The sequence below is a fragment of the Salvelinus sp. IW2-2015 genome, linkage group LG28 (assembly GCF_002910315.2).
Source record: "Salvelinus sp. IW2-2015 linkage group LG28, ASM291031v2, whole genome shotgun sequence".
NCBI lineage: Eukaryota > Metazoa > Chordata > Actinopteri > Salmoniformes > Salmonidae > Salvelinus > Salvelinus sp. IW2-2015.
This window is the reverse complement of record NC_036868.1, coordinates 9,579,090-9,602,826: the sequence shown is the minus strand read 5'-3', so window position 1 is coordinate 9,602,826 and position 23,737 is coordinate 9,579,090. Positions and strand designations below refer to the sequence as shown.

General features: G+C 40.3%; 1 protein-coding gene across 2 annotated transcripts in view; it reads right to left on the bottom strand.

The window, feature by feature from the left end:
* The window catches only part of LOC111954479 (cyclin-dependent kinase 19), a 66,910-nt gene extending 43,370 nt beyond the window's left edge, over window positions 1-23,540 (bottom strand). Inside the window, exons 1-2 of one of the 2 annotated variants that reach the window (XM_023974255.3) lie at window positions 23,262-23,540; window positions 8,791-8,866 (exon numbers count right to left, since the gene is read on the bottom strand). In XM_023974255.3, coding sequence (XP_023830023.1) covers window positions 8,791-8,866; window positions 23,262-23,389 — 204 coding nt within the window. In that variant the 5' untranslated portion in view covers window positions 23,390-23,540. The remainder of the gene's footprint in view (window positions 1-8,790; window positions 8,867-23,261) is intronic. The other variant, XM_070435744.1, reaches the window with a different exon arrangement.
* Between the last annotated feature and the right edge of the window lie 197 nt (window positions 23,541-23,737).

The window sequence follows — 23,737 nt, the reverse complement described above, 5'->3', positions numbered from 1 at the left end:
ATAAATCATCAGATGATCATGTGCAAGAAGAGATACTGGTGTGCAAAAGAGCAGAAAAGTAAATAAATAAAAGCAGTATGGGGGGTGAGGTAGGTAAATTGGGTGGGTAGTTTACAGATGGACTATGTACAGCTGCAGCGATCGGTTAGCTGCTCGGATAGCAGATTTTTAAAGTTGTTGAGGAGAGATAAAAGTCTCCAACTTCAGAGATTTTTGCAATTCGTTCCAGTCGCAGGCAGCAGAGAACTGGAAGGAAAGGCGTCCAAATGAGGTTTTGGCTTTGGGATGATCAGTGAGATACACCTGCTGGAGCGCGTGCTGCGGGTGGGTGTAGCAATCTGGACCAGTGAACTGAGATAAGGCGGCACTTTACCTAGCATAGCCTTGTAGATGACCTGGAGCCAGTGGGCTGACGACGAACATGTAGCGAGGGCCAGCCGACTAGGGCATACAGGTCGCAGTGGTGGTCGTATAAGGTCTTTAGTAACAAAACGAATGGCACTGTGATAAACTGCATCCAGTTTGCTGAGTAGAGTATTGGAAGCTATTTTGTAGATGACATCGCCGAAGTCGAGGATCGGTAGGATAGTCAGTTTTACTAGGGTAAGTTTGGCGGCGTGAGTGAAGAGGCTTTGTTGCGGAATAGAAAGCCGGATTCTTGATTTGATTTTGGATTGGAGATGTTTGATATGAGTCTGGAAGGAGAGTTTGCAGTCTAGCCAGACACCTAGGTACTTATAGATGTCCACATATTCTAGGTCGGAACCGTCCAGGGTGGTGATGCTAGTCGGGCGTGCGGGTGCAGGCATCCCGCAAAATCCCGAAGTATCCCTTTAAGGTAGTACCTCAACATGCTCAGGTACATGGGGCAGTCAGGGCACGAGCTGTCTTGTCGTCTGTGTTGTTGCCATCTTTGTTTGGATTTGTGTCGCTGATTACTTTTTTCTGCTACACATAGCATGTCAATTAACGATTGTGGCAATTAACATCAAAAGTTCACGATTTATGCACTATCAATCTGCTAGATCCATAAAATAGACAAGTCTTGTGTAATCAATCTTTTGTGACCGTGCTGTAAATCCCAATATTGTACACATTTCCTGCTTCAAATCTTTCCTGTTTGTCTGTCGAAATCAGTAACAATAACAGGAAAGAAAATACAAATTGAGAACAAGAAAAAAATGCATTAAAACAATGTAGCCTAACCAGAACCCTCATAGTGAATGTGTGGCAAGAACATAAGTCCTTGGCCTGTTCTGGGAAAAAATGTGTCTTTTTTTTTTACAGGGAAAGCTCTGGCTAGATTTGGGTCAAACGTTAGTACAGCCTCTGTGGCCAGGACAGCCAATACACCTTTAAAAAGAAGGCACATACGACCTGGATCCACGAGGTCTTTGGCTTTCAGGCCACTAACCACCCCTGACCCTTATAAACTGTAAATAACACCACATATCATTTTGACAGTTAAATAGCTAACAATTCAGTTTATTTCTAGGGACATTTAAGCTTTGGCAGTCATTAGCACATTATACATTGTCACATTTACAGTGCTAGTCAAAAACCTAAACATACTTACTCATTCAAGGGTTTTTCATAATTTTTTACTACTTTCTACATTGTATAATAATAGTGAAGACAAACTATGTAATAACACACAAGGAATCATGTACTGTAGTAAGCAACAACAAAAAAAGGTTTTAAACAAATCAAAATATATTTTACATTTGAGACTCTTCAAAGTAGCCACCGTTTGCCTTGATGACAGCTTTGCATACTCTTGGCATTCTCTCAACCAGCTTCATGTGGAATGCTTGAAATTATATTATTGATCCACATAAATGTAGAAGTGTTTAGAAAAATACTATATTCTCATTTACAACAAAAGTGACTCCGAAATGACACAATACATTATTTGGAATGAGTAGGTGTGTCCAAACTTGACTGGTACTGTACAAGGGTTTAGATCAATGTGGGTTTTGTATTACACTCAATGATCAAGAGTCAAAACAAGTCACTAATGTGACTTGGCGCAAAGAAGGGGGATAAGAGAGTGAGAGTAACCACAAGAAAACAGTGTTTCCTTGAYTTGGGCTAAGTCTCAAATGACATCCTATAGAGTGCTCTCATTTTTATTCAGAGCCACATGGGCCCTGGTAAAAAGAAGCGCACTACATAAGGAATAGGGTGCTATTTGGGACGTAGCCGAGGACTGARTAACTTGCTGGCTTCCCTCACGCGGCTACAGTGCACTGGGTCGATAAATCCAGGAAGCATGCTGCTGCTGCTGTGTGTGTGTTTGGGACCGAGAACCATTACGCCAAGCTTTTCCCCTGAGACTGAACAAAGTGAAGGCAAGGCAAGCATTCCGCTCTCTCTGCTCGTGCCGCCGCCAGCCATTTGCTCTTGTTATTCCGTGTCGCCCAGAACCTGCTGACTCTGCTGTGTCATTGAGTAACCATGGTCTCTGTGGCTCTGGGGAAGATTAGTGTAGCTACTTGCGGCATATTCTTGAACAGAATGGATACCCACACGCAGGTTCTCTTAGGTACGTAATATAACTCCCCATCTCATGGCTAATGTGTGCCATAAAAAGATGCATAGAACAATTCAATTTAAAATGGCCATTGGTTTTATATCATCATRAAGCTAGCTTCTACCTCTATTTTCCTTTATTAACTTCATATGAAACAAAATTCCAATTATACAACCGTCTCCCCTATCTAGCTACTGTACTAAAAAGACTTCCTCGGCATGGACACACTGTCACTGACTTTCATTTCATCCATGGAAACCAAGTGAGAGCCTGTCAACCCCCTCCCTATGCAAACACAACCAAAATGTGGTCATGTTTGCACAGTGATTAGAATGGTGGGAGAGAATAGCTGACTGGGTCTGGCTGACGGAGTGAATAGCAAAACTACTCTGAGATCGAGCCAAAGCAGGTCCCAGAGGGAATCCATGATCATAGGATTCACAGAAAATTCAGTATCAGGTGTCTTGTGTCGAGGGACCCATTATCCCTGTCCCCTAGTAAACCTGATTGCCAATGTTCCCAGTGGTGTGGTTTTGCGTGGTGTAGTGTTAAAACGTAATGTGTAGCTTAGCCAATGTGGCGCCCTTCTGAATGTGGGCTTATCAGATGAAAGATCCCCTGAGAGTGCCTTTTTAAAAACTTTTTTACAACATAAACAATACGTTTTTTTTGTAACCTCTTCATCTTTCATTCATCACTCACTCATTTCCCTCTGGTCCTCCCTCTTGTTTTCGGGAAACAAAGTACATATGTGCAAATCACTGTTGTCATTGTTTAGTCTGAAGGACATTTACCCTGGTCCCCTTTATTGTATTAAAACAAAAGCCATTTTCTGATATAAAACTAAAGGGAAAATGGGACTTGCTTCAGGGGAAACACTGCATTTCAAACAATGTTTCAACCCTTGAGGTGGGTCAATCTAAATTGGACCAACAACAGACCCACACCTGTTAGTTTAGAAATAGACTCTCGAAGTAGAATGGGTGAAATGGATGCCAGAATTGCACAATAACAGGGTTTTTATTGGTGTTGCAGTGCCAATACACTGCTCAGATGTTCTGCATGAGTCACAGACCTAAAAAGCCCTTGTACAACAAGTGAGAAGTACTGGCAGACCTCAGGCCACACCATAAGCGGCAATAGCCCACTTATGAGAAGTAGGCTTATCACCAAACGTCTATTGACCACTGACTGAGTTTGAGAGAAAACAGAGAATGACACATCTAAAAGATATGTTTAATACACTGCTACCGCTGTATCTAGTAAAAGTCGACAGAGAAAAAGTGATTGAGAAACCCCATCAACCACAGACATGGATAAGCCCACTGGCGGACCTGAGTGAAAGCGAGCAGGATTCTTTCTCTAGGAAGGCTCACACTCTAAGGCCTTTATTTAGTACAGGCCTCCACAGGTCTGTTCATTTCCTGAGGACTTACCCAGTATCATCTAAACATAGTCTCCTGTGTAACAGGGATTTAAGGGGTGAGAGAGGTTCAACTTGAATCCTCACTGACTGGTCTATAGTACATTATGCAACCAGCTGCTTTAAGCTCTGTTTCAACAACCAGCTCAGTGGCAGTGCACAGTGCAGTGGTTACATGTGGATCCTTTGACGCAGATGAGTTACAAGACCTTGCTTAATTCAATACAATTAATAAGCCTACACATCAACATACACTGAGTGCACAAAACATTAGCTCTTTCCATGACATAGACTGACCAGGTGAATGTTATGATCCCCTATTGATGTCACCTGTTAAATCCACTTCATATCAGTGTAGATTAAGGGGAGGAGACAGGCGATAGAAGGATATTTAAGCCTCCAGACAAATGAGACATGGATTGTGTATGTGTGCCATTCAGAAAGTGAATGGGCAAGACAAAATATTTAAGTGCCTTTGAACGGGGTATGGTAGTAGGTGCCAGGCGCTCTGGTTTGAGAGTGTCAAGAACTGCAACACTGCTGGGTCTTTCACGCTCAACTGTTTCCCATGTGTATCAAGAATGGTCCACCACCCAAAGGACATCCAGCCAACTTGACACAACTGTGGGAAGCATTGGAGTCAACATGGGCCAGCATCCCTGTGGAACGCTTTCAACACCTTGTAGTGTCCATGCCCCAAAGAATTGAGGCTGTTCTGAGGGGAAAAGAGGGGGTGCAACTCAATATTATGGTGTTCCTAATGTTTTGTCCACTCAGTGAGTAAGCTATTGCATGTCATCTGGTTTCATGAGGAAACATTACCCATTACATTATGCAAAAGCTTGAATAAATAAATARATTCATTAATTCCAATGATTGCGCAATTTCAAAAAGTACTGTACATTCGCTTCTGAAAATGTATTACACATAATGATTTTTCCACAACTTCTGAAGGGACATACATACATGGAAAAAGCAAAAAAGATCCTCAAGCCATTTGAATGCACAAAACCAATAACACATGGCAGCAAAACCTCCCTCAGTCAGTTGTGAGTGTGGCATGCCAAACATTAAACTCTAGCACAGTTTGCACAACAAAATGGGGGGTTGCAGTGGTGGTGACACAAAGAGTCCATTGTTCTGTTGAAGCGAAGTTGGTCTGAGAGACTTTGAGCAAAATCCATTTCTGGTGGCTCTTAACTCCAGCAGGAGCCCCTCGGGGTGTTATGATGTGATGATGGGAGCCTGCTGTTGGACTGCTCATCTAATAATAATAATAACAATAATAATAATAATTTGGTGGGTGCTTTTATTTGTCCTATTTCCCACTTGTACAAGATGTTTTCAGTGTATTTTGAATAGTTACAGACAATGCGATTAATCAATATAAAGAAGTGCACAAACACTTTTAGAACTGATTAACTCTCATTACGCTAATTTGAACATAGTGCATTTTTAAATACAAATAAATGCTCCCATGCATTTGAACCCAGGTCTGTTTGGTATTTGGAATATTTCCAAATAGGCCTACTTCCAATAGAAGCAGTTGATTCGTGCCATATTATTTGAAAATACTTGAATACAAAGAAAGTAAGTATTTAATGAAAATATGTTTTTAAATAACAAACAGGCTTGTATTTGAACCCAGGTCTGCAGCTTTCCTCCTGAGGGTGTCCACAGGGTCTGGGTCAATCCCATAGCAATACCAAAAAGAAAAAGGTAAGAGAATGAAATTCATGAATTGAACTAACTATGGGCAATTTTCCAGGGACGTGTTTGCATTTCAACAGCATTACAAGTTATAGTAGTCATGAGGGCAAGCCAGCCAGTGGTGACACAGGGCTGACTAATCCATCAGTTTATAGTACAATGAATAAGCATCAGAGATCACACAAAGGAAAAATTGCACGCTGGCCAGAACTCTGTGCCATCTGACAATTCAGTCTCCTGTAGCACAAACTAGAGGACGGCGCCAGGAGAGAGAGCAGCAGAGCAGTAATACAGTCAGAGCAGTAACCTGACACCGACTAACAGTGTGCAGCTACACACGGTCATAGGCCAGGATGATAGGATCCACTGTGGAGAGAAACTGGGAGAGGCGGGCTATGCAAACAGAACAGGCTAAACACGCTAGCTAGATGCCCAATACTGGGTCAGATCACCAACACAACACACCAATATTTACTTTCATTCAGAACAATTTTAGTAACATTCCTTGCCAGAATTTCCGTCTGATGGTTCGAAAAACAAAGCAGTGCTGCCATAGTAGAATTTGAGCTGAGACTTTTTTTGAATGAAAGCTTCATGTTCTGTTATAATTATCATAGATATTCTATTCAATTACTTATTTAATTACTATTGTAATTCCTAATTCTATGATCGTTACCCTGTATAGCTACTTCTGAAAGCAGAGTGGGTGAACAATAGAATCAGGAATTAGAATACTAGAATGGACATGAACCTTCTTATGATGAAAGGTCAGCCATTTTGGTCAGGGAGTTGGTCAACCATGGTTTGCCAGTTCTGTGATAAGATTGTGTAAATAATGAATTTTATGAATTTATCTGCACTGTATGTTTGTTAGCTAGCTAGCTAGGCAGACAGTTTAAGGAATGATTACATTCATTTCTCAAATTAATTGCCAACATTCCATTCATATCACATGCCTTACTCTTATGTTCCTACATAAGTAAAAGCTGGATTATGCCTCTACTGCCATTCATTCCAATTAGACTGGTTTGGATTTTTTCCTGACAAATATGGCTGCCATTTTCACCCCATTCTAAAACGCCAAGGTTTTATGATCTAGACCCTATTGTAATTAAACAGGATCTCCATGGGTTGAACACTATGTGAGGCTAAAGTGTRAAGGGTCACCTGGAGAGGATACCATAGGTGTCCCCACTCCTGGGATGGGAATAATGAGTGTTGGATAGTGAGAGTTTGGGCTGAGCAGGAGTAGACAGGTCCAGATGGAGCATCCAGTCATTCAGTCAGTCCCTTTCTGCAGTCAGAGCTGAGGCAGCGGCTTGTAGCTAACACACGCCTGTACCTCTGTTCAATTCTACCGCCAGGCCATCAGACTGCTGAACAGCTAACCCTAGCTGTCTCCCTACACAGACCTGTACCGTTGAGACTATTTTCACACTAGAGACTATCTGCATTTTAGAGACTATTCACACTGACTCGCCACACATCCAACCCTTACAGACAATCACCAACGCAACCCATAACCACTCAAACACACCCCAAGTCAACGCAGCTGATCTAGTATACAGACACTACACTACCCACTGGGCACACACTGATTGAATCAACATTGTTTCCACTTCATTTCAATGAAATTACGTTGAACCAACCTGGAACTGATGTTGAATTGATGTCTGTGCCCAGTGGGTACCCACTATATTTGTAAATACAACACATTCATTATCTTTTATCTTATTGTGTACATATCAGGCTAATACTATGCATATTACCTKTTCTACTACAAAAATTGTATATTTGATTTGAATCGTATTATTGATATTGATTATTGTACTGCAATGTTGAGGGAACTAGCACACAAGCATTTTTCTGCACCTTTTATACGTGCTGTAAACTGTGTACATGATTTAAATTTAGACTCCTTATTTACCATCCTGTACCTCCAAGAGCTGTGCAAATTTGGATAGCTTTTTAAATTCACTATTCCGTTGACAGTCCATCGACCACTAACAATGTGTTCAAGACCCCCGCCCCCCCTCCAAGAACAGTTTTTTCTTCAAGATTAGCCAGCCAAACAATAACGCACACATTCTTTCTACTCTCACGGTTTGCAGCCAACCATCACCCACTGAGTAAGCTTGACTGTATTGTGGGTAGAAACACAGTAGGTTTGTCACCACAACAAGTAGTGTAACCATCATACAACATTCTGATATTGTGTGGATCATATAGCACATACCTAGAGAGGTTGGTATGTGGAACTTACATAACATATCCCAGTCAGCTCCCCTAGCCTGGTACGAACCATCCTGATCCCACGAGCTTACATTCTACTTCGCTACACAGACACATCACATCCGTGTAGCGAAACAGAATGTAGGGAAAGGGAAGGGACCTAGTCAGTTGTACAACTGAATGCGGTCAACTAAAAATGTCTCTTCCGCATTTAACTCAATCCCCTCTGAATCAGAGAGGTGCGGGGGGCTGCCTTAAAAATCGACAAAAACTCACGAAATCAAGACAGTTGGTACGAGGCTACAGCTCCCCTGTGTGTAGTATGTGTTCTTGGACTGCTTCTGCTTTGCACTGGGTTAGGAATAACCTGCAGAGCAAGTGAAAAATGTAAGCGACCGCTGAGTGTAAGCAAAGAGGAGCTGGGTGGACACCGGCGTCTTCACAAGGGCACTCGTTTGTGTGTGTTTCTCTCTTTGCACCAAAGGCAAATATTGTATTGTTTATAACACATTGGAGGCCTGAACACTATACAGTAGACGTGTGGGAGCCATAAAATGTGCAGACCTTTATTTATTTATATATATATATATATATATATATATATTATATATATCATGTTTCTCTATTCTTCATGCCATTAGGAACACTGCGCAACTCTGGGGCTATTACAATCCCAGAAGCACATCAGTACAGGAATACACTCTACAGACAAAGTAGAACAGTTGTTAGGTTTCTACTCTTTAATATAGCACCAGCTAAAGGGTTAAAGTCAAGAAAATGGCACGGTGCAGCGACTACACATAGTATCTTATTGTAGGAGAAAACACAGGATGGAAAACAACACTGTAGGAGAAAGGACAAAACAGTACCTTTAAGCAATATATTAACTTACAGCAATTTCCCTGCAAGCAGACATCGATATTCCAGTTCCTTCAATTTGCTTCAGTGCATACTCCTTCTCATCTTTCCTGCAGAGAAACAGACAAATAACCCKAAAAAACAGGACATCACAAACCAGCTTTATTTCTTTGGCAATGTAACACAGGGACAAATCCCTTGTTCTTGAACATAGATAGATTAATAAAATACTGCATCGGGTATTGAAGGTTGTGTGTTTATGAGCGAGAGTCAAAAAGGACAGGGGATATGGAAATAATGGAGACGGACTGCTCAACGTGTTCTTACGGAACAGTAGAATCCCTGCCATTAGCAATATCCTCTTGCTGAAGACAGCTATTCCCTCGCCACAGGCGTGCTCTGTTGTTGTTGAGTGCAGCCTCTCATCATTATCTAACCACCCTGCATTTCAACCCCCAATGCAAACACACGCTCTGGCTTCAACCATAGCCTACATACAGAACTCATAGCACACACAGTGCAGTATGATCAAAGACAAATAGGACTTTATTTAATAAATGCAGTGTCAGGAAAAATCAGGAGGGATTTTTTCTTGACATTGTATTCTGAGGGTATTCCTATGCCCTTGTAAAAACTTGCTGGTGGTGGGAAAAGGCATTGATGAGATGTGCCTGCCAATGAAGAAATGTGAGACATATTGTGGTGTGCACACATACAGCACACTACGATGCAGGGGACAATTGATTATCTGAGATAAGCAGTATCCCCGTAGTTGGGGAACATTTATTAACCCAATATCGACTCTTCAGAAAATATTATTGAGCCTATTTCAAACGTGTTAGATTGCAGAAAATGGTTTTGGTGAAAAGGTGAAAAACTTTAGATAATGAAGACCAAATGTTGTACAAATCTATAGTGAGTGMATTCAGTTTTTTTTAATCAAACATGACATCACCAACTTGCCTGATGCACAGTAAACACTGTAATCATGAAAATCACAACACAACTGTCTAGTCATAGAAAATGCTAATAGACAACAAGAATACAAACATGAGTTTGGAGGGTAGGTGGGGGCTTTTTCTTTTGCTATTTTCCACCACATAATACGAATGGTGAATAAAGGATACTTCCCTACTGAAACAGTTCAGAAGAGTTTGTGCATATATTATGGTGACATTTTGTGATGTCTTTGCACATTTTTCCCCCCTCGAGGCTAGCCGAAGTTCGGGAGCCGAATTCTACGCCCTTTCGTTCGTGATTGGTCAACTGCAGGGATTCTTCAATAAAGTCTTTGTTGTCATTCAACGAGAGGCGACTCGTTTTCATGCACATTTTTTCATTGAGAAATACAGCACCAAACATCTTAGTTACTGTAGGTGTAAAATGGCGCCACTAAGATCTCCTCTGCAAAAATGTCAAAATTAATGACAGATTTCTTGAGTTATCTTAAATTACTTCTGACTATTTTGAGGAAGTGAACTGGCTACAGCATCTCAAATAGGAAAAACAGTACTATTGACACTTTTTTCAGTTTTTTCAAGCAAAGGTCTTTTGTCTCCCTGTCATGTGCGAGCACACTCATTTGGTTCGCTAGCCGCCAGCCGAACTGAAGCATGCTGACGCCTCACACACAGTCCACAGGCTACCTTTTGACCCCCACAAAAGCCTGCATGGCCACTACACTCATCTGGCCACAATCCTGATTCATGTTCCTAAATTCACATATATGCGGATAGAAACACTCCCTCTTCTATGTTTGAAAACCCACACTGTATACTACATACTTAATGAGTATATACTACATACAATTTTTTTWATTTAACTAGGCAAGTCAGTTAAGAACAAATTCTCATTTACAAATGACGGCCTACCCCGGCCAAACCCGGACCACGCTGGACCAATTGTGCGCCGCCCTATGGGACTCCCAATCACGGCCGGATGTGATGCAGCCTGGATTCGAACCAGGGACTGCAGTGACGCCTCCTGCACTGATATATATATATATATATATATATGATATACTATTAGTTCATTTTAGTATACTGTAAACTAGGTATTCCCAAACTGGGGTACGCGCAATGCCGTCAGAGATACGCCAAATAATTTGTTGTTTTTTATCCTTCACATTTTCAAACAGTCCATTTATATTTTCCAACGGGGCTATACATTTGGGTGAGGTTGTTTTCTTGCCTGAGTAGCCTCGTTTCACTGCAAAAATTAAATTAAACCATCATGTTCAGCAAAATAACAACACAATGTCAAATAATTAACATCCAATCACATTAACCGTTACTCTCTCGGGGAATTCCACTAACGGTCCGTATGTAGCGAAACGTAGCTGCTGCTCTTGTTGGTATTTGTATTGATGGCGCAAAAGCCATGACAGGGAGACATAATGGAGTGGTAACGGGAGCAACTGCTTGCACGCGCAACGCCACTTGGGTACACTGCAGCATCCACCGAGAGGCTCTGGCTGCCAAGGGAATGCCTGACAGCTTGAAAGACGTTTTGGACACTACAGTTAAAATGGTAACTTTGTTAAAGCAAGGCCCCTGAACTCGCGTGCATTTTCTGCACTATTCAATGATATGGACAGCGACCCTGTAAAGTATTGACACGTGTTTTTGAATTGAGAGACCATCATTTTTCACTTGTCTGACCGCTTACATGATAATGAGTTTCTCACACGACTGGACTATCTGGGTGATGTTTTTTCTCTCCTGAATGACCTGAATCTAGGATTACAGGGACTCTCCGCAATTATATTCAATGTGCGGGACAAAATTGAGGCTATGATTAAGAAGTTGGAGCTCTTCTCTGTCTGCATTAACAAGGACAACACACAGGACTTTCCATCATTGTATGATTTCTTATGTGCAAATTAACTCAAGCTTACGGACAATGTCAAATGTGATATAGCGAAGCACCTGAGTGAGTTGGGTGCGCAATTACGCAGGTACTTTCCRGAAACGGATGACACAAACAACTGGATTCGTTATCCCTTTCATGCCATGCCTCCAGTCCACTTACCGATATCTGAACAAGAGAGCCTCATTGAAATTGCAACAAGCGGTTCTGTGAAAATTGAATTTAATCAGAAGCCACTGCCAGKTTTCTGGATTGGGCTGCGCTCAGAGTATCCTGCCTCGGCAAATCACGCTGTTAAGACACTGATGCCCTTTGCAACCACGTACCTATGTGAGAGTGTATTCTCAGCCATCACTAGCATGAAAACTAAATACAGYCACAGACTGTGTGTGGAAAATGATTTAAGACAGACTCTGTCGAATAAAACCCAACATTGCAGAGTTATGTGCATCCTTTCAAGCACACCCTTCTCATTAACCTGTGGTGAGTTATTTACAATTTTCAATGAACAAATAAGGTTTTATATGTAAAATGGTTAAAATGATTGATTATTATTATATTATTATTTGTTCCCTGGTCCTATCTGCACTATTCAATGATATGGACAGCGACCCTGTAAAGTATTGACACGTGACACTCTTTGTCACTTCCCACGAGCCGGGTTGTGACAAAATCTCACACACATTCTTATGTTTAATAAATGTATAGTGTGTGTGTGGCAGGCTTACAATGATGGCAAAAAACAACATTTGAGAGTGCGCTGGCCCTGGTGCTAGAGGGGGTACGCAGCTGGAGGTTGAATGTTTGAAGGGGTACGGAACTATAAAAAGTTTGGGAACCACTGGTGTAAACGAACGGTATCCTTTCAGTTGAGCGTACTAGCGCATCGTCTGTCTACCGGAGGTTGATGCTGTTGCTATGCAACCTCTTGCTTTTTATTATTATTATTTCTTGTTTTATTATTATTATGAACAAAACAAATACAAAAACAAGAGTATATAAACCTAACAGACCTAACAAACCATTGCATATCGAGATACATTTTCCATTTGTCAAAAAGTATTGCTTTTTTGTTTTTACACTTACTGATCATTTTCAAAATAATATTTCAATTCCATCTTAAAACAACGTGAAGAGGGGTTTGTTCTCCGCCCACTTCATTTTATGGATATAGAATCTGCCGTGAAAAATGAAGAAAGGAACAATGAAAATTAAATCAGAGTCCATATCATTTGGATCAAAATAAAACAATATCAGAGTCTTTCAAGTTAACATTAATAGTAGTTTCTTTTCAAATAAAATCTTCTGACATAAGAACAGTCCCAATCTGTGTATGATAAAGGTATTTACAGGGTAGATTCTATCAAATGAGTTTGTATGATACTTCTTTCACCTTATTAGATATACAATATTTGCCAGACAACAAGACTTTGTTGCAGTTCACTTGTCCTAGGGCTGCATTCCAGTATATTCTAGCAGATTGAATAGTAACATCTTAACATAGTTTTTATATACATGTTATTACATTTATAGTTTAAAATGTCAATTCCTTCTAGCAGTATTGAGGCTACAAAATCCTCAACAGTGGCACTTTGAGTATTGTCATATTCTCCTAAAAGAAGAATAGCACCTTTAGGGACAGCTCTAACAACAATTTGAAACTCCTCAGGAGTGAATGTAACATTTGTGTCCTCATGAATTCTGGATAATCATATAGTTGTCCATCATTATCCAATAATTGTTTAACCCAGATAACGCTGTTGTCAAACCAGTTCTGAAAAAAGACTTGTTTTTGTATTTTATGTCTTTATTATTCCAGATTGTATATCTATGTGGGGAAAATTGTTTGTACATTGAGTTTCCAAGTTAGAAGTACTTGTTTATAAAAGTTTGCAAGCTTAATAGGGATTTTACCCATATCAAAGTTGCATTTGAGTAAGAAGTCTAGACCACAAATCTGTTGAAATATTAAATTGGGGATTATATTCCAAATGCAATCATTATTTCTTAAATAGTTTTGTATCCATTTTATCTTAAAAGACTGTAATAGAGGTTTTAAAATCCAGAGCATTCAACCCTCCCTCATTTTGGGTGGTACATATTACAGCTTTTCTTAAATAATTAGGTTTATTCCTCCATATGAAGTAAAATAATTTAGTATCAACCATTTTAGTTACTGACAGAGGAACATCCAAGGCAAGGGAGGTATAAACTAATCTGGACAGACCTTCAGATTTTGACAAAAGTACACATCCAGTTAAAGAAAGATCTCTTAAGAGCCAGGAGTTAAATTTCTTTCCAAATTTTTCTACAATAGGAGAGAAATTCAAGTTGTCCCTTTCTTTCTGATCTTTGCTAACTACCAAGATATGTGATCACATCGTTACATACTGAGTTTAAGTCACATCTTTTCAACACAAATAATTCACATTTCCTAATATTCAGAGATAAAGCTGATACATGTGAGAAGGCATTAATAATACACTCAATAGCTTTCCTGATTTCATTATGATCTTTCAAAAAAATGGTGGTGTCGTCAGCCAATTGTGAACATTCTCTCTTTATCTTGTATCCGAGTACTCCTAAAACAATCCTTATTGATATGAAGTGCCATAACTTGTGTGACCAATACAAATAAGAAAGGAGAAATTGGGCATCCTTGTTTAATTCCGCTTCTAATGTCGAATCTCTGTGAAGTTCCATGGATAATTTAACAGAGATGTTACTATTATTGTAGTGTCTTAATTACTGTACACCTTGAAAATATTGACCAAAACCCAAAAATCAAAGAGTCTCAAAAATAAAAAATAATGTTAAACTGTATAAAAAGCCTTGTAAAAGTCTACAAATAAAATAAAGCTATATTCCATAATGTGCTCATTGTAGTCTATCAATTCCAAAACTAGTTGAATATTATTACATATATGTCAGCCCTTCAAAAAAACAGACTGGGTATCATAAATTATTTGGTCAAGACCTTTAAGTCTTTCTGCAAAGATGGATGCAAGTAGCTTTCCATCATTGTTCATTAATGTGATTGGTCTCCAATTTTCAAACATTATTGCAACTTTGTTTGGTTTGGGGATTACAGAAATGAGGCCTTGTGTCATAGAAACAGACAGGACCCCTAAATCAATTGCCTCCTTAAACATTAAATATAAATAAATTCAACAATATCCTCCTGAAAATATTTATAGAATTAACTAATAAGCCATCATRCCCTGGAGATTTGTTCTCTTTTAACTTGCTGATACATTTGAATATTTCATTAATATACATAAATTCCTCACAAGACTTTTGGAAGTCTTCATCTATGAATTTTGCATAGTTTTTGACAGAGTCTAGAAAGGCAGATATGCCACTAGTAGGACAGATATTACTGGTGTAAAGATTACCATAGAATTCTGAAACATGTTTTGGAATATCTTTGGAGTTATCATGTTCTTTGCCATCTATATTAAGCTTATGAATAGAGGTAAATTCAGAATTTTCTCTGTCTAAATTGTATGTATTTTGTGTTTTTTTCACCTTCCTCTAACCATCTCTTTCTTGATTTTACAAATGCACCTTTTGCTCTCTCTTCATATATTCAGTCCATTTCTAAAGAAAAAAATTGGAAATAAAATAACTGACCCTTTCCTTCTTCACCAAGGTCCTCTATAGAGATTAGAGAAAGTATTTCCTTAAAAAGTTTCTCTTCCCTCAATTTTTTTAATTCAGCAATTTCTTTACCTCTCTTCATGACTGTTTGTCTTATTTCATACTTCATTAATTCCCAATATTTCCCATAAGACATAAGAAATAGTTGGGTTTTCCTCCAATTTTCTTGTATAATATTTTTGGCATCCATCTTGAAATGATCATCTTCCAACAGTCTACTATTGAGTTTCCAATAACTCCGATTCAGTTTATTAACTTCAGAGACATAAAAATGTAAAGATAAGAATAGAACTTTACGATCAGTAAGAATGTATGGTTCAATGGATACCTTGACTACAGTGTTATCTAATGAATTAGAAATCAACCCGAAGTAAATTCTTGACTGTCTGGACATGTCCTTGTCATAGGCGGAAATCCCAGGGGGGACGGGGGGGACACGACCCCCCTCCTGGGAAAAATATGATTTGTCCCCCCATTATTATCACTGTAAAACATAACTATGTAATTTCAATAATATTAATAATACGCATGAAAGCAGTTGTGCTGATTATAGACACTTAATAGCGCCTTTTTAAGTTTCAAAAGATTGCGACCACCCCGCCCTTTGCCTCACAATGGTTTGATCCACTGCCAGTTCTTTAGCTGGCAAGGTAATAGAGGGTTCGTATCTACTCGTCCGACAGGAAGCACACTGTAACCGTAGTACATGTACGTAACTGACGTGAGGTTAATCCAGTCAATCGCGCCATAACAAATGTTTAAATTTTTATGTTGGCAGGGTTCACACACTACGTGAATTTGCAGAGCTAGCGCGCAAACTAAAGCAAACATTAACTAGCAAGCTAGCTAGTACTATTCCATTATGTGGCGTCGTCAAAAGATGGGATTTTTTGCTATCGTCATTTATTCCAAGATCAGCATCAGCTGTAGTGCTTCAAAGTCCCTGTGATAAGTTAGCGATAAACTGAAGTCCAAACTGAACAGAACTACACTCTCTTATACCATTGTCTTAAATATATTTAATGGTCTCGTTGCAAAAGCTAAATTGTCGGCTAGTGAACTTTTTTAAATTTATTTTATTTCACTTTTTTTTTTTAAGATTATAGCAAACACAACAAGAACGGAATGGTGCTCGCTAGCTTTACAAATTCAGCTATTGTTGAAGCCAGCCAATATGAAACAAACTATATTACAATTAGAAAAGGTTTGTAGCATATGTTGTGTAAATGTGTGTGTGTGCAGCTAGACCGGCCAGCCAGGTAGAAAAATGGCAGAAAAAGTAAAAAGATGGACATCAGAGTATTTTATTCAGTACACCAAAAACGCAAAGTAAGACCTCTAGTAGCCTAATATCTCAAAGACGAGTTGATAAAATGTTCATAAGAAAGAAGTGAAATGCTAATGGAATGTTTCACAATGATGTCATTAGGCAGAGCAGGCAACAGATGGCACACCAGACAGCAGAGTTGGGGACAGATAGGCAGGGCACAGACTCGGCAGAGACAGGGAGTCTCAGGTAAAAGTTTTGTTGAGTCTTTTGCTTTGGCAACAATTTATGAAAGGTTCTCAACTTTTTTTTTAACTTGTAAAATAGGGACATAATTGGAAAATGCCATGGATACCCCCGCTCTCAACTTAAACTGATGACTAAACTAAGATGGTTGTTATGGCAAGGTGTATTGCTGTTGTGATTAATTGTGTAGTTTTGGGTACGGTAGTTAGGAGTACGGCAAACCACCTTATTTCTTTTCTAGGAGACAGACTGAGTCAGTGAGGGTGGTGAAAGGGAAAGAGCCAGGGAGAGAGACTTCAGAGAACAATGTCACAGCCACGGCAGGACAAGGTGTCACCCTTGTTTGCCAGCAGCACCAGTATAGGGGAAGTTGTGCCACAAAGTCATTGTCCAGTTAAATCATCAGTGATGGCAGCAAATCATATCAGCCACACCCCAAAATTTTGAAAACGCAAACTCTTTGCCAACAGAGTGTTGACTGTCTAGTTCAAGAGGCCCCAAAGCAACAGAATGAAATTCTGACACTCATGCCAATACAATCATTCGAGGGCATTGCAGCTGAGATTAGGTCTCTTCGGGGCGGGATTGTAACAATTGTTCATTTAATTGTTGATAGGTACTGGCAAGAATGTATAACTGAATGTCCTTCGCTGAACAGGAGAGTGTTCTTTTTTGCAATTATGTTGATCCCAATGTACCTTGTCTCTCACAAGGAGTGTATATTAATTTGGGTCAATAATACTCAGGGTGTCGCGCCACGACCAACATGCGCGAGGGCAATTGCGAAAAGTGGGCAACTGAAAAGTGTTGTTTTTGAGGCTCCAATTTTGCCCATGTCTGGCTTACGTGGGCAGAGTTACGATGGGTGCCCTCAACATGGCAGGAAAATACCCACCCAGGTGCACTTACCAGGCAATTTGTTGGTGAAAGGGCAATGCAGAACACCATTTAAGCCCCTCCTCTATGTCCAACCTCTGTGGAGCAGCCACTGTGGTAAATCTGGATTACAACAGGCTGGCTGCTCTGCCTCTCCCCACTGATTCCTTGGTACCGGGATATTCCCTTTCTATGGGTCCTATCAGTTTTACGGTGTCGCTCCCTATTGCCCCAGTCAGGAAAAGTTTAAGAGCATTGTTTGAATCATTGCCACGTCCCAAAGAAACACATCTGTCCCACTAGCCGACCTCCGTAATCCTCCCCTATGGTCCAACTATATTGGTAGGTATAATTAGTGCGTGAATACACCATGCTATTACCGAGCTTCGTGCTAGGGCATGTATGAAGCCGGGTACTAAGCAGGCTAGAGGGAGTAGTTTAGTACATGAACAGTAACCTTACAAATTATTTATTTCCATGTTATTTTTTTAAAATTGCAATACTTTTTGCGACCCATAGTTAACATGGGTTGACATAGTGCGTGTTTTGTAACTACAAGATTTGAAGACACTGAACTGAAGGATAATTTTGTGTTGATTTATTTGGGTTTTTCATTGAAGTAGTTATTTTGCTTTTAGAACTGTACTTATTTTAGCTTTTTGTTTCTTTGTTATAAGTATAATTAGTAGTAGACTTCAGACGCCAGTGGCGGCATCTTAATGACCTGATATATAAATCCTAATCGTATCAGAAAAAGTCAAATTAAAAGGTCAATTCCAATACGAAGACTAACTTTGTGAATGGTTTTCTCCCCTGGAGATTATTTTAGATGAGATCACACCATGTTCATTGTATTTATGAAAACTACACCCATACAGTGTACAGTACCATTGTTACCTACTGGCCTTTCTTGATATTGCTAGTTGTAAGTACGAATACCTGCATACATACTGGACTGGTAAGGAGCACTGCTATAACTATTATTAGTAGTAGTATTATAATGATTTAAACATTTGAACAAGTTGGTTAAACCCTTCAGTTAACTACTGTACCTATCAATTATTCAGTTGTAGGAATTATGGTTCCTCAATATACATTTAACATATTACAACGTAGGCTATGTGTTACAGCACTACTTTTGGTGTCCCCCTCAGGAATTGCTCTTGAGAAAATGTAATGTAATTGTCCCCTCCAAGGTTGATATCAGATTTTCGCCCCTGGTCCTTGTTACTCCAAGTGAAGTACTTTTTATCAGCATATTTAGATCTCCAAATATCGAATAATCAGAGACTAAAACAGATTAAACTCAGGATTAATAATGCTGGATATCTGTCAATCATTAGATACAGAATTAAAACCTCCACCTGAGATAAAGGTGTATTTCAGGATATCAAAGTTAACTCTATTAATCTATTATTCAGTGACGTTGCAGGCTAGCTCAGTGCTGCCCCTTCTCATTGAGTATCTCAAGTTGAAGGCCGACCGATGTACTGCAGGCTGCCATTAGCAACTAAATTATCCTTATAACTGTCTGTGTGAGATTTTAAAGTAATTGGTTCAAGGACATACATCTAGTGAAATAAAATAATTATTGGTACCATGATTGTTATTTAAAAAAAGTAATGGATCCACAAATATTAACCACGAAGATTGCCATTTCCCCATTCATTATAATGGAGGATCCTGTTTTCTGGAAACAATGCCTGCAGTACCACCGTCGGCCTTCAACTTGAAACCCTCAATGCGAGGGGGCAGTCGTTCTCCCCTGGGCTAGGCCTATTAGTCTGGCTAACACCTAACTCGAAATCGTTCTGACATCAGTGTGTCACAGCTCTCCATCGCTGTGAATCACGTAAGTTGCGTCAGCCAGGTCTACTGCACCACCCCTGAAAGCATGCGTCACTGAAAGAAATCAGCAACAACAACGCTATGTCTCAGTTTGATAGAGACACTATCCAGAATATTGATTAACTAAATAGAACATTTCCAATATTAGTAAGCCTACAAATGACATAAATGAATACACAATATGTCCAAAAAAATCAGCAGTTTTTCTCAGGCAACCATAAACAATTAATGAACATGGAACGGTCATTAAGACACTAACAGCTTACAGATGGTAGGCAATTTAAGGTCACAGTTATGAAAACTTAGGACACTAAAGAGGCCTTTCTACCGACTCTGAAAAACACCAAAATAAAGATGCCCAGGGTCCCTGCTCATCTGCGTGAACGTGTCTTAGGCATGCTGCAAGGAAGCATGAGAACTGCAGATGTCGCCAGGGCAATACATTGAAATGACCGTACTGTGAGACACCTAAGACAGTGCTACAGGGAGATAGGACGGACAGCTGATCGTCCTTGCAGTGGCAGACCACGTGTAACAACACCTGCGCAGGATCGGTACATCCGAACATCACAGGACAGGTACAGGATGTCAACAACAACTGCCCGAGTTACACCAGGAACGCACAATCCCTCCATCAGTGCTCAGACTGTCCGCAATAGGCTGAGAGAGGCTGGACTGAGGGCTTGTAGGCCTGTRGTAAGGCAGGTCCTCACCAGACATCACCGGCAACAACCTCGCCTATGGGCACAAACCCACCGTCGCTGGACCAGACAGGACTGGCAAAAAGTGCTCTTCACTGACGAGTTGCGGTTTTGTCTCACCAGGGGTGATGGTCGGATTTGCGTTTATCGTCGAAGGAATGAGCGTTATACCTGTCTCTTATACACATCTAGATGTGTATAAGAGACAGAAGCATGAGAACTGCAGATGTCGCCAGGGCAATACATTGAAATGACCGTACTGTGAGACACCTAAGACAGTGCTACAGGGAGATAGGACGGACAGCTGATCGTCCTTGCAGTGGCAGACCACGTGTAACAACACCTGCGCAGGATCGGTACATCCGAACATCACAGGACAGGTACAGGATGTCAACAACAACTGCCCGAGTTACACCAGGAACGCACAATCCCTCCATCAGTGCTCAGACTGTCCGCAATTGGCTGAGAGAGGCTGGACTGAGGGCTTGTAGGTGTGGTAAGGCAGGTCCTCACCAGACATCACCGGCAACAACCTCGCCTATGGGCACAAACCCACCGTCGCTGGACCAGACAGGACTGGCAAAAAGTGCTCTTCACTGACGAGTCGCGGTTTTGTCTCACCAGGGGTGATGGTCGGATTCGCGTTTATCGTCGAAGGAATGAGCGTTACACCGAGGCCTGTACTCTGGAGCGGGATCGATTTGAAGTGGAGGGTCCGTCATGGTGTGTCACAGCATCACCGGACTGAGCTTGTTGTCATTACAGGCAATCTCAACACTGTGCGTTACAGGGAAGACATCCTCCTCCCTCATGTGGTACCCTTCCTGCAGGCTCATCCTGACATGACCCTCCAGCATGACAATGCCACCAGCCATACTGCTCGTTCTATGCGTGATTTCCTGCCAGACAGGAATGTCAGTGTTCTGCCATGGCCAGCGAAGAGCCCGGATCTCAATCCCATTCAGCACGTCTGGGACCTGTTGGATCGGAGGGTGAGGGCTAGGGCCATTCCCCCCAGAAATGTCCAGGAACTTGCAGGTGCCTGGGTGGAAGAGTGGGGTAACATCTCACAGCAAGAACTGGCAAATCTGGTGCAGTCTATGAGGAGGAGATGCACTGCAGTACTTAATGCAGCTGGTGGCCACACCAGATACTGACTGTTACTTTTGATTTTCACCCCTCCTTTGTTCAGGGACACATTATTCAATTTCTGTTAGTCACATGTCTGTGGAACTTGTTCAGTTTATGTCTCAGTTGTTGAATCTTATGTTCATACAAATATTTACACATGTTAAGTTTGCTGAAAATAAATGCAGTTGACAGTGAGAGGACGTTTATTTTTTTGCTGAGTTAGGGCCTTTTGTGCCAGAAGGCCCTATGCCAAATTACCAGTTGATCCTACATAGAAAAAAACCACCCTCAACTATGCACTGGAATTTACATTTTGCAACTTATTTATTGTTTATTACAGATAGTATATATTCTGCTACTATGGACAAAAGTTCCATATTACACTGACTTCCCTAAAGAATGGATCATTTTTTGTCATCATAAGCCTATAATTGGCTATTAGGCCTACTAGCCCAATCAGATAGACATATAGGATCTCATCGCACTGATCAATCAATACTGGAGGTGATATACTGGATTACCTCCAGTATAGATTGACCAGTTTGATGAGATTGATGATTGATGAGTTCCTATGTCCTATATTTTGTATTTATTTTATTTCACCTTTATTTAACCAGGTAGGCAAGTTGAGAACAAGTTCGCATTTACAATTGCGACTTGGCCAAGATAAAGCAAAGCAGTTCGACACATACAACAACACAAGAGTTACACATGGAGGAAAAGAAACATACAGTCAATAATACAGTAGAAAAATAAGTCTATATACAATGTGAGCAAGTGAGGTGAGATAAGGGAGGTGAAGGCAAAAAAAAGGCCATGGTGGCGAAGTAAATACAATATAGCAAGTAAAACACTGGAATGGTTGATTTGCAGTGGAAGAAAGTGCAAAGTAGAGATAGAAATAATGGGGTGCAAAGGAGCAAAATAAATACATAAATAAATACAGTAGGGAAAGAGGTAGTTGTTTGGGCTAAATTATAGATGGGCTATGTACAGGTGCAGTAATCTGTGAGCTGCTCTGACAGCTGGTGCTTAAAGCTAGTGAGGGAGATAAGTGTTTCCAGTTTCAGAGGTAAATAGATAGATATATGCATATCTGATTGGGCTAATAGGCCTAACAGTCCAGTACAGGCTAATGATAGTGTTATATAGTGATCTACTCCCCCTCAAAACCGAAATAGCATAGCCTACATTTCCACTTTCCCTCCAATCTGGAGAGAAGTCTATGCTCCAGGCATATCATGAGATTGGTTCCCAAATGAGAATCAAACACAGCAAAAATCACTTGCTTGTGCAGGAAAAACACATTTCAATACATTTTAAAATGATACCACAGAAATGTTGGCGCCTTTGCAAAGTAAATGGTCAATAAGGAACAGCAACAGCAAACAATAACAAAATGATTCATTGTGTGATATGAGTATTTTATCCATATTAGAAACCATAATAATAAAGTATTAGCCAAAAAATGTATATATTCTAATCATTGCTGTTACACTTGTTTTATTTGCATTCCAGCACCAAAAMGAGTTAAGCGTTGCCTCGAGTTCGACTGTGTCAGTGCTCTTGGCAATAATATGATGATTATTTTAACWGCAAAAACTTAGCCAAGTTGACCAAGATCATAGCTTACACGATTCTACTGGCGATATTAGGCGTATATAAATAACGAATGTTGAAAGTAGTCTGGGTTACCATGAACAGGGTGTCAAATAATAAACATCATCACTGTGTTGTTTTGGGGGAGGACCGTTGCGAGTGAGTGCGTACATGAAAACAAAAACACAGACACTGGCAGAGCTCAGGGAGGTTCAAATGTAGTCTCTGTCCAACGTGAAAAGAGATATAGTCTTCATACGGCATTCTGCAATCAGTTTATTGAGTAAACAATAACATTCAGAATCTTACCCGTCTTTGCGCTTAGCTTTATAAACGTGCCCGTATGTGCCTCGACCCACTTTGCAACCTTCATATTCGAACAGATCTTCTACCTTCTCTCGTTCGGCCGCGAGCTTTGTTTTGAAGTCGTAATCCATTTTAACCCATAAATATTTCTTAAATTACAATAATATACATTTTTAATTATTACATGCATTAATTAAATAATCTGGTCGTTTTATTCCCCCACCATTTCCTTGTTTGGGATTTTGGTCTACTCCGTTTAATGTTCACTGGCTCGTTGACGTTTCTAATTGGCACGCAAGGCTTTCTGGGGAAGGTAGTTTACAAAAACGTCAGTTTGAGTTATCAACATGGAAGTAAAAGGTCCGTGAAACTACAGTCCGCATTTTGCGTTACAGTTTATATTTTGATTTAACTAGGCAAGTCAGTTAAGAACAAATACTTATTTTACAATGACGGCCAAAACCTCCCCTAACCCGGAC